This window comes from Mercurialis annua, linkage group LG1-X (assembly GCF_937616625.2).
Source record: "Mercurialis annua linkage group LG1-X, ddMerAnnu1.2, whole genome shotgun sequence".
In the NCBI taxonomy this organism is placed as follows: Eukaryota; Viridiplantae; Streptophyta; class Magnoliopsida; order Malpighiales; family Euphorbiaceae; genus Mercurialis; species Mercurialis annua.
Window position 1 is genome coordinate 18,055,219 of NC_065570.1, and position 16,377 is coordinate 18,071,595.

General features: G+C 35.1%; 2 protein-coding genes across 2 annotated transcripts; one reads left to right on the plus strand and one right to left on the minus strand.

Annotated features, from left to right (window-relative positions):
- Nucleotides 1–1,429: 1,429 nt before the first annotated feature.
- LOC126669284 (uncharacterized) lies at nt 1,430–2,713 on the minus strand. Its single transcript, XM_056106207.1, has 2 exons — nt 2,090–2,713; nt 1,430–1,998 (listed from the first exon to the last, which is right to left on the minus strand). Exons 1-2 carry the CDS (start codon nt 2,336–2,338, stop codon nt 1,660–1,662), a joined length of 588 nt encoding a protein of 195 aa, XP_055962182.1. The 5' UTR covers nt 2,339–2,713; the 3' UTR covers nt 1,430–1,659.
- A 2,640-nt stretch (nt 2,714–5,353) lies between these two features.
- Nucleotides 5,354–6,038, plus strand: LOC126669275 (NAD(P)H-quinone oxidoreductase subunit 2 A, chloroplastic-like). The gene has a single exon (XM_050362709.1). It carries the CDS (start codon nt 5,424–5,426, stop codon nt 6,036–6,038), a length of 615 nt encoding a protein of 204 aa, XP_050218666.1. The 5' UTR covers nt 5,354–5,423.
- Nucleotides 6,039–16,377: the final 10,339 nt, after the last annotated feature.

Sequence of the window (16,377 nt, forward strand, 5' to 3'; positions counted from 1 at the left end):
ACACGAGAAAATACTGCAAATTCCACGAAGACTACGGACATGAAACAGACTGTTGCAGAAATTTGAAAGTCGAAATCAAGAGAATGATAGATACAGGAAAACTAAGGAAATTTATGGCCCACAAAACGAAAAACAATGACAAAGGAGGAAAAAGAAGCAGAGATGACAAAGGAAAAGAGAAAAAAGAAGAACGCCCATCAAAAATATTGGGAACCATACACATAATCAACGGAGGAGGACATAGCAGCTCAACGATTAGAAGAAAGCAAAGAAAAGAAGTGATGAACATCAGAGAAACCCACATGCCACCTGTAATTTTCGATATTGAAGACTACGAGCACGTGAAAGCACCCCATGATGATGCCTTGGTGGTGACTACTATCATTGAAAATTGGAACATGGAGCGAATCCTAATCGACGAAGGAAGTGTAGTGAATCTTATGACAAACGCGGCGTACAAGATGCTTGGAGGAATCGCGTCAAGGTTGTGCTGAGTCCCGATCCCGTTATCAGAATTCGGTGGCCCCTCCATCAATCCGCCAGGAGCAGTCACATTGGAAGTAATAATCGGCCCGGAGAGAGGAATCAACAAAAAGGTTATGCCACTATTTAACATAGTGGATATGGAGCTAACATTCAATGCCATCCTTGGAAGGCCTTTCCTTCACGATTCAGCTGTAGTGACTAGCATAAGAGCACTGGCAATGAAAATACCAACTGAAAAGGGAGTGGTGACGCTGAGAAGAGATCAGAATATAGCTAAGAAATGCTATGAGAAGTCCGTGGTGGATCTCCAAGAAAATAAGACCGAGAAGAAGGAAAAATAGGGAGGAAAAACGACCCATCGCTAGTAAAGATTTTATGTCTTACCCGATGGCGTCACAGCTATCTTTAATATTTTATGCAGTCTTTTTATCAATAAAAGTTCAATTTTCCTACTATATGATTGGCCGGACGAATCACAAAAGAAACGAAAATCAAGATCTATCATGAATGATTAAACCAAAGACAAAAAATAATAAAAAGAGTTTAGATTAACTTAAAAAAGGCGAACCACCACAAAAAAGTTTAGATTAACTCGAACAAATCAAAGTTACAAAAGAGTTTAGATTAACTCAAAAAAGGCGAACCGCCACAAAAGAGTTTAGATTAACTCGAACAAAGCGAAATTACAAAAGAGTTTAGATTAACTCGAACAAAGCAAAATTACAAAAGAGATTAGATTAACTCGAACAAAGAAAAATTACAAAAGAGTTTAGATTAACTCGAACAAAGCAAAATTACAAAACAGAGTTTAGATTAACTCTCGAGGCAAAAATACTAAAACTTAGAGTTTAAACTAACTCTAAATCAAGCATCAACTCGGAAAATATTAAATACACCAAGGAACATAATGAAATAAAAACAAAAGCAAAAATTCGATCTGACATTGAAGAAAAGGAGATGTATTCATAAATCAATAATACAAAATAATATTACAAAAAAAGACTGTCCCATACAAAAAAGCAAAAACAAAAATCTATTTCGCGCGGTCCTTTGACATTTTCTCAAGAAGATGACGAGCAATGGCTTGAGGATCCAACCCGTTGACTCCAGACAGATCAATGTTTGGGTTCTGATCCAAAAGTTTTCTCCCGATAGCGAGACAATACTCGCTGATCAAAGCAGAATAAAAGCCTTCGTATCGAGAAGACGAATATGAAGGCCCTCTACCTCAGATCTCAGCTTATCTCGCTCTTCGCCAACAAGAGTATTGATCTGGATAAGCTCTGCAATCTCCTGAGTCAGGTCATTGGTTTTCTTCTCAATCACTTTGACCTGGCGATAATTAATCGCATCCTGCGCCTTAAGCTGTGACAGGAGCGAATCATGCTCTTCTAATGAAGCCTTCAGCTTTGCCCTCTCAGATTCAGAGGTCGCCAGAAGAGTAGAAAGACGCTCGACTTCCTCCTCGGCACATTGACGACGATCGTTCAGCACCAGAACAGATTGAAGGGCCTACCATCCAACACGAAGAAAAACAAATCATAAAAATATATAACAGAAAGTAACTCTAAATAGCAGTTTACTTAGATAACAATCAACTTACAGAGAAGCCATGAAAAAAAGCAATGTCCGAAAGCTCATGCCCAGGCTTGGAGGCAAACCAAGTAATATCTTCAAGAATCGCCAAAGTCCTGATGTATTCCGCCAAAACCCTAGGATTCAGCAAGCTGGCTGGATCATGACCTTTAACCCACTGCACCAAGCTAGGAGCAGAAGAAAAACTTCCAGGAAGACTCTCCCTTGAAGGAGATTCGTCGCTAACCTGACGCCGCTTCCTGGACGGCGAATCCATAATGTCTTGACTCAGTAAAACCTCCTCCGAATCAATAACAATCACCTCGCCCGAATTTACTTCCCATTTTCTTCCGGAATATTCACTGGAGCTGGAGGAGGAGGTGGAGCTACAACAACCTCATCACCTAATGGCTCTTCGACCGCATCGCCATCTGCTATGACGATTACTCCGTCACCAGCAAGTAACACTGCCTCGCCAGGAACTACAGTAATTTAAGCCTGATCTCCTGGAATAGGCTCGGCGATGTGGATTTCAGGACCGCCCATTGGAATATCCAAATCTAATTGAAACCCGGAAAGCAAATCGTCAGAAGAAGAAGACATCCTACAAAAGATAAAGAAACACTAATAAAATAATAAAAATACCTTGAAGAAAGGAACAATGAAGATCCGCCACACCTCGAGAAGCATCCTCTAAAGGAAATTATCGATATCGAAGATGACTACTAATCAAAATGTTTAAAACGAGACGTTGAAAGACACTATGGAATGACAAGTCAAAAGCAAGGATGGACTCAGACAAATTTAAAGGAGACGGATAGTTTTGAACTTGATGAGTAGAAAAACCATCCGGAAAATGAAGAAAAGCAAAGTTATGATACACTATAAAGAAACGCCTCCGCCAGCGATTATTTAAATAAGGCAGATAAATACGGGATCGACCTCTCCTACCAAGTGCAAACACGAAGCAACCGTCACACTTTCTAAAATCTACGAAATAATGAAGGACATTAAGAGAAGGGGTATGACCCCGAAGCCTACACGCTTCCACGAAAGCAAGTATTATCTTGATCGTACCAGGATAGAGCTGTCCTAAAGCAACTCCTAAATCCCTACACACTTCTACTAAAAAAGGATCTAAAGGGAACCTAAGACCAGCAGCGAATTGTTCTTCAAAAACAATCGCCCTACAAGACGAACCAGGGGACTCAGAAGCAGCCATATCGGCACTGGTAATATTACTCTATTGTCGAAGGAAAACTATACTTAAAATAAATATCTAAGACTTCGTTCCTACGAAGCCCCGATCTGGTGATGGCTATGGCGGTTCATGCATTTTTTGCTCGACTAAGAGGCATCCTAGAACAGGAAATCACAAACACAAATGAAAACTAAAGATCAAACAAGGAAAATATCGAAGGACACCAAGAACAACAAAACAATTTCCAGAATGTCATTTACAGAAATCGAAGAAAACAGAGAAATAGCTTTAAATCTTCAAAGCACAAACAAACAAAAGAAACATACCTGAAATCTGGAAAAGAAAATGATGGAAGGCCACGAGCAAACGAAGAACAGAACAATCCTAGAAAGTCGGGAGAATATAATCAGAGAATGAGAGTACTTTCGAAAATAAATGGAAATGAAAAAAGAAAAGAAAAATATGAAGAGTTTAAATACGAGGAACATAGTAACACCAACTCATTAAAAAGTGACACGTGGCAAGAAAGAGAATCTTACTAAAGAAGAAAAGCGACTCGCCAAAATGCGAAGCGACTCGCCCAGAATATAAAAAGACTCAGCTCCAAAAGAGCCGAAATTTACTAAGGCATAAATACCAATTACTCCAGCTCACTTGAGGGGGGGCTAATGATGGATACCGAATCCTACGCAAATTACAATGGAGCCGAGTCACAGGAGATCATTTCTCAGGTGATATCGGACTCCTAATGGAAGACCTGGATATATGAGGAAGAAGGCCGAATCCATAGGATCCGCCGATGTATCATTCAATAAGATGAATACCGAATCCCTTAGGATCCGCCCAAAGCGCGTCAATCCTGGATCCGGACCGATCGCCAGATCTACTATGATATCTCGAAGTATCTTCCTATTTGGACACAATCTCCAACATAGAAAGATAAGCTCTATCTTAGGAAGACGAGACTATTTAGGAAGAAGTTTCTAAATAGGACTCACGTCTGAATAAGGTATATCACGCTAAATCAGGGTCAATCCCTACAAAGTAGGATTCACTTACCTACTACAACTCTACAAGGTATGCATTCATTTACTATAAAAGGAGCATGAGGTATGCCTAGAAACACCATTACATTCATATACTCAAAACGCTGCTCAAAACTCTAAACTGACTTTAGCATCGGAGAGTTAATCGGACAATCACCGTCCGGTTAGCTTCTACCCTGTTTTACAGGTCTCATTCACCGGTTCAGAAGGCAGACTCCATCAATTATTAATGTTTTGTTAATAATAACTTTTATAATATGTTAAACCAAATAAACTATAATATTAAAGTCGTAAGCCCCGCATAGTTGCACGGAATAAAATTAATATTTATTTAAATAATAAATTTATTAAAAAATATATATAAAAAATGTAAAAAAAAATCATATTCAACCAAGTAAAATAAACATCTATTTTATCGTTGGCTGTAAAGTATTGGAAGTATGAACTATCTCTAAAATTGATGCTCTTTTAATAATAATTTGTATATATTAGGTTAAATCAAATAAACTATAATATTGGAGTCGTAAGTCCTGCGTATTTACACAAAATCAAATTAATATTTATTCAAATATTAAATTTATTAAAAATATATAAAAAATGTAAAAAAAAAAATTCATATACAAACTGAAATACCTAAGAGGTGAGTGAATTAGGTTTAATGACTAATTAAAATTTGTTTAGGATAAAAAAAGATGAAGTTAGGGTTTAGGGAGTAGATAAAGAGATTATTTGAATGGTTTGGTTTACTACATCCACTACTCAATCAAAGATTGAGATTTTCCACTAGAAATATACTTGATGATAAATTACACAAATGGTGCTTTATAGCTGAACACCCAACTTTGAATTTTTCCAAAACTACGCTAACTTAACACTAATTGACTTTTACAAGGCTTAATCAACAACCCACAATAAAAACAATAAATGTTCTAACTAACTAGAACAACAAGTAATCAATGTTAAAGAATTGATACATAATAAATTTGAGAGAGTTTTAGGAGTTTTTTAGATTTTTGAATGTTGTAAATAAATGTTCTAACTTTCATTTGCTTCTCTTCGATGGAAGTTTGATTTTCCCAGAATGTATCCTAATTTTTGGCCTAATTTTTCTTCTGATGATCGATTCAACCTCTGATCAAAAAGATATACCTTGGTTATATTTCATCTCTTCAACAAGTTTAGTAATGAGTATAACGGCCCTATTGTTCCGATGGGGAGAAGAACCTATGATTAGCTTTTCGAAAAATTTCCAAACGAACAATTTCAACGAAATCTTTCAATTTCTTATTTTACTATGTTCAACTCTATGTATTCCTCTATCCGTAGAGTACATTGAATGTACAGAAATGGCTATAACAGAGTTTCTCTTATTCGTATTAACAGCTACTCTAGGAGGAATGTTTTTATGCGGTGCTAACGATTTAATAACTATCTTTGTCGCTCCAGAATGTTTCAGTTTATGCTCCTACCTATTATCTGGATATACCAAGAAAAATGTACGGTCTAATGAGGCTACTATGAGATATTTACTCATGGGTGGGGCGAGCTCTTCTATTCTGGTTCATGCTTTCTCTTGGCTATATGGTTCGTCCGGGGTAGAGATTGAGCTTCAAGAAATAGTGAATGGCCTTATCAATACACAAATATATAACTCCCCAGAAATTTCAATTGCGCTTATATTCATCACTGTAGAAATTGGATTCAAGCTTTCCCTAGCCCCTTCTCATTAATGGACTCCTGACGTATAAGAAGGAGTGCGGTTCGTTCGAAAAATTCCTACCTCTCTATCTATCTCTGAGATGCTTGGATTTTTCAAAACTCCATGGACATGCAGAAGAGAAATGCTATCCCCACTCGGACCAAGACATAACTTTTACTTGCTCAATGAGTTAGAACAAGTTGTCAAAGTCTTATTGCTGACATGGCAAAGTCACATTGGTTCAAAACAAAATAATCCCGTCATTTTGACTTTAAGAACTTCATTAAAAGAGTTGCAGAACATTGTGGACGATCGTTCAAGGTGAGAGGCACAATCGTTCAGCTGCAACGGTCATAAAAAGCTTGAGAAAAGGCCAGGTGAACGATCGTTCAAGATTGTGTACGATCTTTCAAAGCATATGCACGGTCGTTCATATGATCATCCATTTGATCGTTTAAGTTCTTGTGTTGAAATGCCAAAAGGATTTCTGAAGTGAAAGATAGTTCAAAAAAGCATGAACGATCATTCAACCAAGGAAATGACCAATTCTCTAAGGGACTGAAATGACCTTGTTTTTAGAACAAAGTGAACGACATGCAATATTCTGAACGATCGTTCACAGTGCTAAAAAACAACATATAAACTGATTTTCTACGAGAAAAAGATCGTTGTTAGAAACATAACAATGCCAATTAATTTTATATATCAAAATTAGGATTTAGAAGGGCACATGGTCCAACATTCTCCCCTTTTTTGATATAGGCAATCAATTGGCCTAAAAATGAATTAAAACCCGAGTTAAAACCCTTAATGTGATAACAACTTAAAAGGTTTCTAGTCATTTTTAATTAATTTTTAGACAATTAATTTTAGCATTTGAATGGTAAAGGTTCTCCCCCGATTGACTATATGCAAAAAGGCATACAAAAGCGATAACATAAGGCATAAGAAAATACTCATATATAATCAACCAAAAAACAAGTCAACACAAGAACGATAGAAACCATGTCAAACAACCATAGATATAACATAAGTCATAGGATAAACATCATCCAAAAAAGAAACAAGTAAAAACTAACTAAAATAGAGGCATTAGCATACAGTGCCAAATAATAAACAAAATCAAAATAGAGCACATGTGTCCATAGGTGCTAAAGCAAAAAGAAAAAACCATAAACAAGAAAATCAAACAATATCTTCCGTGTGATCTTCATGACCCGTTGTATCATCTTACATCAGTGCGCCGGAGGTAGAACTAATCCTAAAATGTAAATTCATCGCACGCATATCCCTCTTCAAAGCCTCAAAGCGAAGATCGTAAGCGTTGTGAATGCTAGAAACCAAAGTACCAAGAGACTCAAAGCGGGAATCCATGTGAGTGAAATGAGTATCAACCGAGGAACTAAGAGCTTGAAGACCTAGGGTAATAGAATCCAAAGAGGTAGAGGTCAAAAATGAGCCTCATAAGGGCGAGAAGTAGACATAAAAGACATGGGAGGGCTTGAGGTACGAGGAGCCCTGCCATGGGAAGGAACGGTAGGCACCTCGCCATTACTAGGAGCCCGATCATCACGATTAACACCCACAAATAGAGTGACAACATAAGAGTTTGAGAACGAATCAAGACGAATTTAATTGGCATTCAAAAGGAAATGAGTATCCAAAGAAGCACCTTCTAACGGAGCGAGAGTAAGAAATGACTCATTAAGTGACAACACTCTAAGATATCTCGTTATCCGAGTAACAAAACGACCAATGTTAATCTTTTTTATGCGAGGTAGTGTCCGTCGCAATCTCAATGAGACAATCAATGAAAAACAAACCACTTTGCACTTGAATGTTTTTGACAGAACAATCCATCAAGATAAGATCAAGTTTGGAAAACTTTTCATGAGACAAACTACAACAATTGATAGTATAGGTGATAGCACGATGAAAATACCACAAAGCAATAAACCTAAACTGATTTGTACTCCTAAGAAGGACATTCCAAAGATGACTACGAGATACAAAAGATAGAGATCATCCTTGTTTAAGTTACGAGGAATCTAGGTTAAACCCTCCGAAGGAAAACCAAACATAGCATCAATATTAGTTTTAGTGACAAGCCTAATCACATTCTTCAACCTAAATGACATCAAATAGTAGGGACGATTAGGACCATTAAGTCGTTTGCTAACTTGCAAAGTTGATAGGAATTCAAGAATGAGAGTTTTATCACTAACATTTTCAACATTGAGGAAATCAGACCAACTAAGATTGTTCACCCATGTGCTAAACTCATTAGAGAAACCTAAGGACTCGATAGTACTAGGAGAATGAACACGAGAACAAATGAAAGGACGATTTGCAAGGGCGGTACACATGTTACTAGTGTTCTCAGAGAGGTTGGTCGGAGTTCAAGCACGAGTGATAGTGGGATTCCTCTTGGCAGTCTGCTTTCTCTTTATTGCAGGCGACATTGAAGCAAGATGAAGAGGAATAGAGGAAAGATAGGGTTTTCTTTTAAAACAAGCAAAACAAAAACCGTAGAATCTTGTAATTGATGGATGAAAAGCACGAAAAACAAGAAATTTAGATGGAAAGCGCAAGAATTTCAAGGTTTTAAATGTTAAAAACGACAAGGTTTGGTGAGGAAAAGTCACCGGCGACAAAGAGGTTGAGTGGACAGAAAGAGAAAGAAAGAAGAGAACTGTTGAAAAACATAAAAAAATCAGACGTAAACGATCGTTTGAAAGACTTGACGATCGTTCAAAGAGAGTAAGCGGTCGTCCAAAGAGTCGTTCAGCATATCGTTCAAGTCACTGAGTTCAAACATCATTTAAAAACGTAGTTAAACGATTGTTCAGAAGAGGGTGAACGATCATTCAAAAATAACAAAAACGAGATTTTATAGACAAATTTAAAGAAACTGAACGATTGTGCAGAAACACCAACGATCGTTCATAATTTTTTTAAGGCATTTTAACACCATTTTTCACACAAACACTTAGCACTTTTTGGACAATCTTTCTATCATACTTATTACTAAGAAATTGAACATTAATACTTCAATTTTAGCAAAGATAATAAGTAAAAAAACATGTCAATCATATAAAGAAAACTTACACAGAAAAATCAAGATAACGAATTACCATGAAGCATTACCGATTTCCCTAAAAATGAAGTTCCTACAATCTTCATTTAGAGGTTTGGTAAAGATGTTCGCAAGTTGACTAGTTGTGTCGATAAATTCAGTCACAACATCATCATTCTGCACATGATCATGAATGAAATGATGGCGAATATATATGTGTTTACTCCTAAAGTATTGAATATCGTTCTTGGAAAGGTTAATTGCACTTGTATTGTCGCATTTAATGGGAAAGTTGGCAAGTGCAATATCGTAATCATCGAGTTGTTGCTTAATTCAAAGGACTTGAGCACAACAACACCCGGCCGCTACAGATTAGGTTTAAAATGCCATGCAAATATTTAAAAATACGTTAAACGACATGCAAATACGACTCCTTGGGACAAGATTGAAAACGTGCACACAAACAAACACTAAACATGATATTTTGCATACTTACAGTAAAATAAAGTAGAGATCCAATCATACCTCGATACATTATAGTGTTAATGCATTTACCCGATTCATCTTTGTCCAATTTTGTTGTGGTGCTCATTGGTGTTTTGCTACTTGATGAGGTATCCATCCCAAACTTCTTAAGCATCTCCTTCGTGTATTTGGATTGATTTATAAAAAGTCCATCCTTTTCTTGTTTGATTTGTAGTCCGAGAAAGAATTAAGCTCTCCCATGAGACTCATCTCAAACTCCCTAGTCATACACTTACTGAAATGCTCATAAAGATGTTCCTTAGTAGCACTAAAAATAATATCATCAACATATATTTGGACAAAAAGAATATTATGCTTATGAGTTTTTGTGAAAAGAGTTGTGTCAACCTTGCCTTTGGAAAAATCATTTTAAAGTAAAAATCCACTCAATCAGTCATACCAAGCTCTAGGAACTTGTTTTAAACCATACAAAGCCTTGTGGAGTTTAAAAACATAATTTGGATGTTTATAATCTTCAAAATTGGGAGGTTGCTTAGCATAAACTTCCTCCTCAATAAAACAGTTAAAAGGAACTTTTAACATCCATTTGAAAAAGATTAAAATTCATACAAGATGCATATGCTAAAAGCATGTGAATGGTTTCTAAACGAGCAATCGGAGCGAAAAGTTTCTTCATAATCAATGCCTTCTTCTTAGTTGTAGCCTTGGGAAACCAATCGGGCCTTGTTCCGGATTATCATTCCGCTTTCATCCAACAATTTCGGAAAACCTATTTTGTCCCAATTGTGACCATTAGGAGGAGGGAATAGTTCCCATATTTTATTCCTGTCGAATTTATTGAGTTCATCTTGCATAACAATCACCCAACAATCATCAACTAGAGCTTCACTAACTTTGGTGGACTCAAATTGAGATAGAAATGCAATATTGCCTAAATTACGAAAGTGAGAATGAGTACTTACTCCCCTTGACGTCTCACCGATAATTAAGTCTTGATGATAACTTTTCTAAAAAGCCCAATCCTTTTGTAAATCGTAAGTGACCACATGGGTTTGAGCCGGATGAGGTGATGCAGTTTCCACTTTATCCACTCTTTGAGTTGGTTAAGGAATCTCCACATTAGTAGTTGGATTTTCTTAATTTTCAGCAATTGTGAGATCCTCAAATGCGCTTAAAAAGTCATGAACAAACGAGTCCTTTTCCGGAAATTCCTTAGAGGACTCATCAAATACCACATGCATTAACTCCTCAACAATTAAAGTATGTTTGCTAAAGACTCTAAAAGACTGGCTAGTACAGGCATAATCAAATAACAAGTCTTCATTGGTTTTGGAATCAAATTTTCCAAGGTCATCCTTGGTGTTTAATATAAAGCATTTGCATCAAATACTTGAAAATAAGATATCTTGTGCTTTATTCCTATCCAAAGCTCATAAGAGGTTTTGTTTAAAGTAGGTCTTTTGAAAATACGGTTTGAAACATAGCAGGCGGTGCTAATAGCTTTGGCCGATAACTATTGAGGTAAGTCATACTCATTAAGCATAGATCGAGCCATTTTAACCAAAGTGCGATTCTTCCTTTCTATAACCCCATTTTATTGAGGCATTCTAGGAGAAGAAAAACTGTGTGAAACAATATTTTCATCACAAAAACTTTTGAAAAACTCGTTTTGAAATTCGATTCCATGATCACTTCTAATGCTTGAAATAGAAAAATATTTTTCTTTTTGAACACATTTTGCAACACTTTCAAAAGCATTGAAAGCATTATTCTTATAAGCCAAGAATATAACCCAAGTGAATCTCGAGTAATCATCAACAAGAACAAACTCATAGTGCATGCCACGCAAGCTAGCAACTCTCATAGATCCACGCAAGTCCATGTGAAGCAATTGCGATGGTCTAGAAGTTGAAACAACATTTTTTGCTTTAATAGAAGACTTGTGTTGTTTTCCCATTTGACAAGGTCCTCACACTTTATCTTTTGAAAATTTTAGCTTGGGAAAACCTTTAACAATATCATCCTTGCTTACCTCATTTAAGAGGTCTAAGATAGCATGACCAAGTCTTTGGTGCCGCAACCGAGACTCATCGCTAAGTGATAGTGAACACTTTCCATCTCGGTTCTCAAGCTTATCAAAGTCAATTATGTAAATGATTTGCCTTGAGCTACCGCTATCAACCTACCATTTGGTTTTATGCGAAACGGTCTCCTTTGACAATTAGAAGAAACAAACTCAAACCTTAGGTGCCCAAATTAATTTGGGTCCTTGAAAGTTAGGGCTAGAGTAGTCCAATAGAATCAATCTCAATTGGACTTTCTCATATAGCAACTATATTCTTATGTCCAAATCTCATGCAATAAACACATTGAAGTCTATGGGACTTATAAGAATATCTTGGTGAGGTTTTGGCTCTAGGAGCCTCACAAGTAGGGGTGAGCAAAAACCGAACCAAACCATTAATCCGATCCAAACCAACCCGAAATTAATTTTGGTTTGGTTAAAATGGATTGGCTTGGTTTCAAATTATAAAAAAGTATGGGTTTTGGTTTCGGTTTGGTTTCAACTAGTGGTTAACCGAACCGACCGAAAAACCGAAGTTTACAATAATATTATTTTTATTAATATTTATATATGTAATAATAAATATAAAATTTATTTATTGAAATATTTATATATAAATATAATATGTGTGTATAGATACATATATGAAAATAAAATATATAAACTAATACACATATATAAGTAAAAATTATTACGTATAATTTTAATTTTTACGTATAGTTATATATAATATTTATCTAAATCTATATTAATCAAACCGAACCAAACCGAACCAAAACCGATGCTAAAGTTTGGTTAACCGAACCGAAATTTTACGTAAATATTTGGCGTGGTTTGGTTTTTATATTTTCCCTTAAAATATGGTTTGGTTTTGGAGTTTACTAAACCAAACCGAACCGAACCGAACCATGCTCACCCCTATTCACAAGTGTGAGAATAGTAATATGCACATGAATGATCATAAGTGTAAGCATGTGCATTGGTATGTGAATGAGCATATGGATAAGAATGCACAGTTCTTTTTCATGCTTCTCCTCTCCCATTTGTGACCATATTGTGAATCATGGTCATGTCTAGGGGGTCTTGTACCCATCTTGCTCTTAGGCTTAGGATTCAATGGTGGCTTTGCCTTAGGAGCTTGAGCATGACCATTCTTTGCCCCTTTTGGTTCGACCAAAGTATGAGTAACTTCTTTGGAAGAAGTTTGAGGCAAAGAGGCATTCACAAATATAGTCACACTTGATGTAGAGGGGTTGTGATTATAGCCAACTCAAATTTTATGGGTGAGTTTTTTTAGGAATCAAGAAGATTGTCCAAAGATTCATTCCATTTGTGAAATTTTGAGATTGAGCTATTTAGAGAAACAATTTTACTCTCTAGTTTCATTTTCCTTAAACAAGACATTGATATCTTGCTTACGGATAGATTCTAACGAAGACTTTAAGTTTTCAATTTCTTTCTTCAAATTGAGCATCTCAATTTTAGCCTTAGAGACTTCCTTTTTCAAAAACTTTCATTTCGGTGTGATAATCACTACATTTTGAAGCTAACTCATTTATCATGTCATTACATTCAACATCAACATCAAAAAGAGCACTATCTTCAACCAAAGTATCATCAACCAACACATTATCAATACTAGCAACATCATTCATGACAACAATATCACTAAAGCTAGCATGTGTTTCTATGCCTATACCATCCCAAGAGAGAAAATGTAAAGGACTTACCTTGGGTGTTGGTTCCGTCTCAAAAGCCATGAAGTATAAGTTGGCTCTTTCCTCTCCTTGACATTCATCATCAGATTAAGAATCACTCTCATCATCTCATGCAGTGATGAATCCCTTCTTGTCCTTTTGAAAGGATTTCCTAACTCCTTATCAGCATTTTGGTTTAGTGTTACCCGGTTTGGCTCAACTATAACAAGTAACATCTCTTCTAGGAGTATGAGCCTCTTTTCTAGGAGTAGAGGATCTTTTGAAGTTAGAGAAGTCTCCTCTGTTTTCATTTCTTTGAGCTTGCCACTTCTTCTTAGACTTCCAATCTCTAACCTTCTTGGCCATCATCACCTTATCCTCATCATCTTCATCATCACTTAAATTTAGCTCTTCCTCAATCTCAAACTCAATTGCACTTGCTTTTAAAGCAATTCCTTTGGTCTTTTCTTTTCGAGCTTTCTTTTCCTCTGGAATACTCTTTATGTAAGTCATCTCATGAAGAAGTAATTTTCTGATAAGCTCACCGGTCCTCAAATTCTTCAAATCATGAGCTTCTTCAATGGCGGTTATCATCGGTTGCCAATCCAAGATAAGCAATGAACGGAGAATTTTTCCATTGACTTCTCCAAGAGTACAGTGCTTACAAAGCTTCTTGAGATTGTAGGTGATGGCAAGAAGTCTATTTGTGATTTTGGTAATGTTCTCATTGCCTTGTGATTGAATGCTTCATATTAACCAATGAGAAACTTTACCTTCTTGTACTTGATTTGAACCGTACCTTGATGATAATTCACTAGAATCTTCTACATGTCATGAGCACAAAATCAATGTTGAACTCTTGATTGTTTATCTCTAGATAATGAACCAAAGAGAACAAAAATAGCTTTTCGGTTGAGACCATTTGCTTCAATTTGCTCTCTTGTCCAATCATCTCTTGGCCATGGAACTTCATTACCATCAACTTCTTGAGTAGGATGTTTGTATTCTTTGATGATAACCTGCCAAAGATTCACTCCTTCCATTTCTAGATAGTTTTGCATCTGGAACTTCCAATTTGAAAAATCTGAGCCATCGAAGAATGGCCTAAGAGTGTATGAGTAGTTTTCGGTAGCAATCAAGATCGATTAACTCGCACTTAAGCAAAACAATGAGCAACTAAGCTTTTGTACCAATTGAAATACCTAAGGGGGGGGGGGGGTGAATTAGGTGTAATGGCTAATTAAAATTTGTTTAGGATAAAAAAGAGATGAAGTTAGGATTAAGGGAGAACACAAAAAGATTTTTAGTGTGGTTCGCATTAAACACAAATCCTACATCAGCTACTCAATCAAAGATTGAGATTTTCCACTGGAAATAAACTTGATTAAAAGTTACAAACATGGTGCTTTATAACTAAATATCCAACTTAGATTTTCTCCAAAGATAAACCCCTAACATACAACTAATTCACTTTTACAAAGCTTAATCAACAACTCACAAAGAAAACAATAAATATTCTAACAAACTAGAACAACAAGCACTCAATGTTAAAAAATTGATGCACAATAAATTTGTGAGAATTCATTTGAGTTGTTAAGAGGTTTGAATGTTGCAAATAAATAATTTAACCTAGCTCAATGAGTTAGAACAAGACTTGAAAGGCTTCTTGCTGATGTAGCAAAGTCCCATTGGTTCAAAACAAAATAATCCCGTTATTTTGACTTTAAGATCTTCATTAAAAGAGAACGGTCATAAAAAGCTCGAGAAAATGTCATATGAACAGTCGTTCAAGATTGTGAATGATCGTTCAAAGCATATGCACGGTCGTTCATTGGATCGTCCATTTTATCGTTCAAGTTTCTGTGTTGAAATGCCAAAAGAGCATGAACGATCGTTCAACCAAGGCAATGACAAAATCTCCAAGGGGTTGCAACGACCTTGTTTTTAGAACAAAGTGAACGATCGTGCAATATTCTGAAAGATCATTCACAATGCTAAAAACAACATATAGACTGAATTTCTACCAGAAAAAGAACGTTATAAGAAACATAACACTGCCAATTGATTGTATATATCAAAATTAGAATTTAAAAGGGCACATGGTCAAATACAAACTAATAAAATAGACATCTATTTTAGCATTAGCAATAAATTATTTGAAAGTATGAACTATTTATAATATTAATATCCTTTTAATAATAACTTTTATATATTAAGTTAAATCAAATAAATTATAATATTAAAGTCGTAAGGCCCACATATTTACACATAATCCAATTAATATTTATTTAAATAATAAATTTATTAAAAAATATATAAAGAAATGTAAAAAACATCCATATTCAAACTTAAAAAATAAACATCTATTTTAGCGTTGGCAATAAACATCTTTTAATAATAAATTTTATATATTAGGTTAAATGAAATAAACTATAATATTAAAATAATAAAAATTAAATAAATATTTTATATATAATATAATGTATATTAATTTTATTATACAAAAAATAATAATCAATAAAATAAATAATTTGTAGAGATTAGAAGTTAATATATATTAGAGCACTATAATGTATAGAGATTAGAATTTGATATAGATTATAACACTCACTAAAATAAGTGATTAAAAAGTATTCACTATCTCTAGTAAAATACTTTTTTAATATATATTTTTAGAAATAGAGAAAAATTAAATAAACTATAATGCTAAAAAATTAAATAAATATTTTATATAAAATGTGAGCTTATCAAAATTCTATATTAATTTCAATTTTTAAAAGATTAACTTTAATAAAATAAATGATTTTTAAAAATTAGAAGTTAATATGTTCGTAAAAAGTCCTCATCTATGCAGCTCAAAAAGGTCGAGACTTTTATGTTGGATGGTAAAAATTTAAGTATCACGGTTTCTTTTTTCTGAAGTAGTAGTGTTGGTTTGATGTTGTAGGAGCAAGGGCAAAGACAGTATTCAAGGTCAAACATTTTTGCACATGTCTAAAGCCATTTACAGGAAATCAATACTTGGCTTGTTTGAATTTATATTATT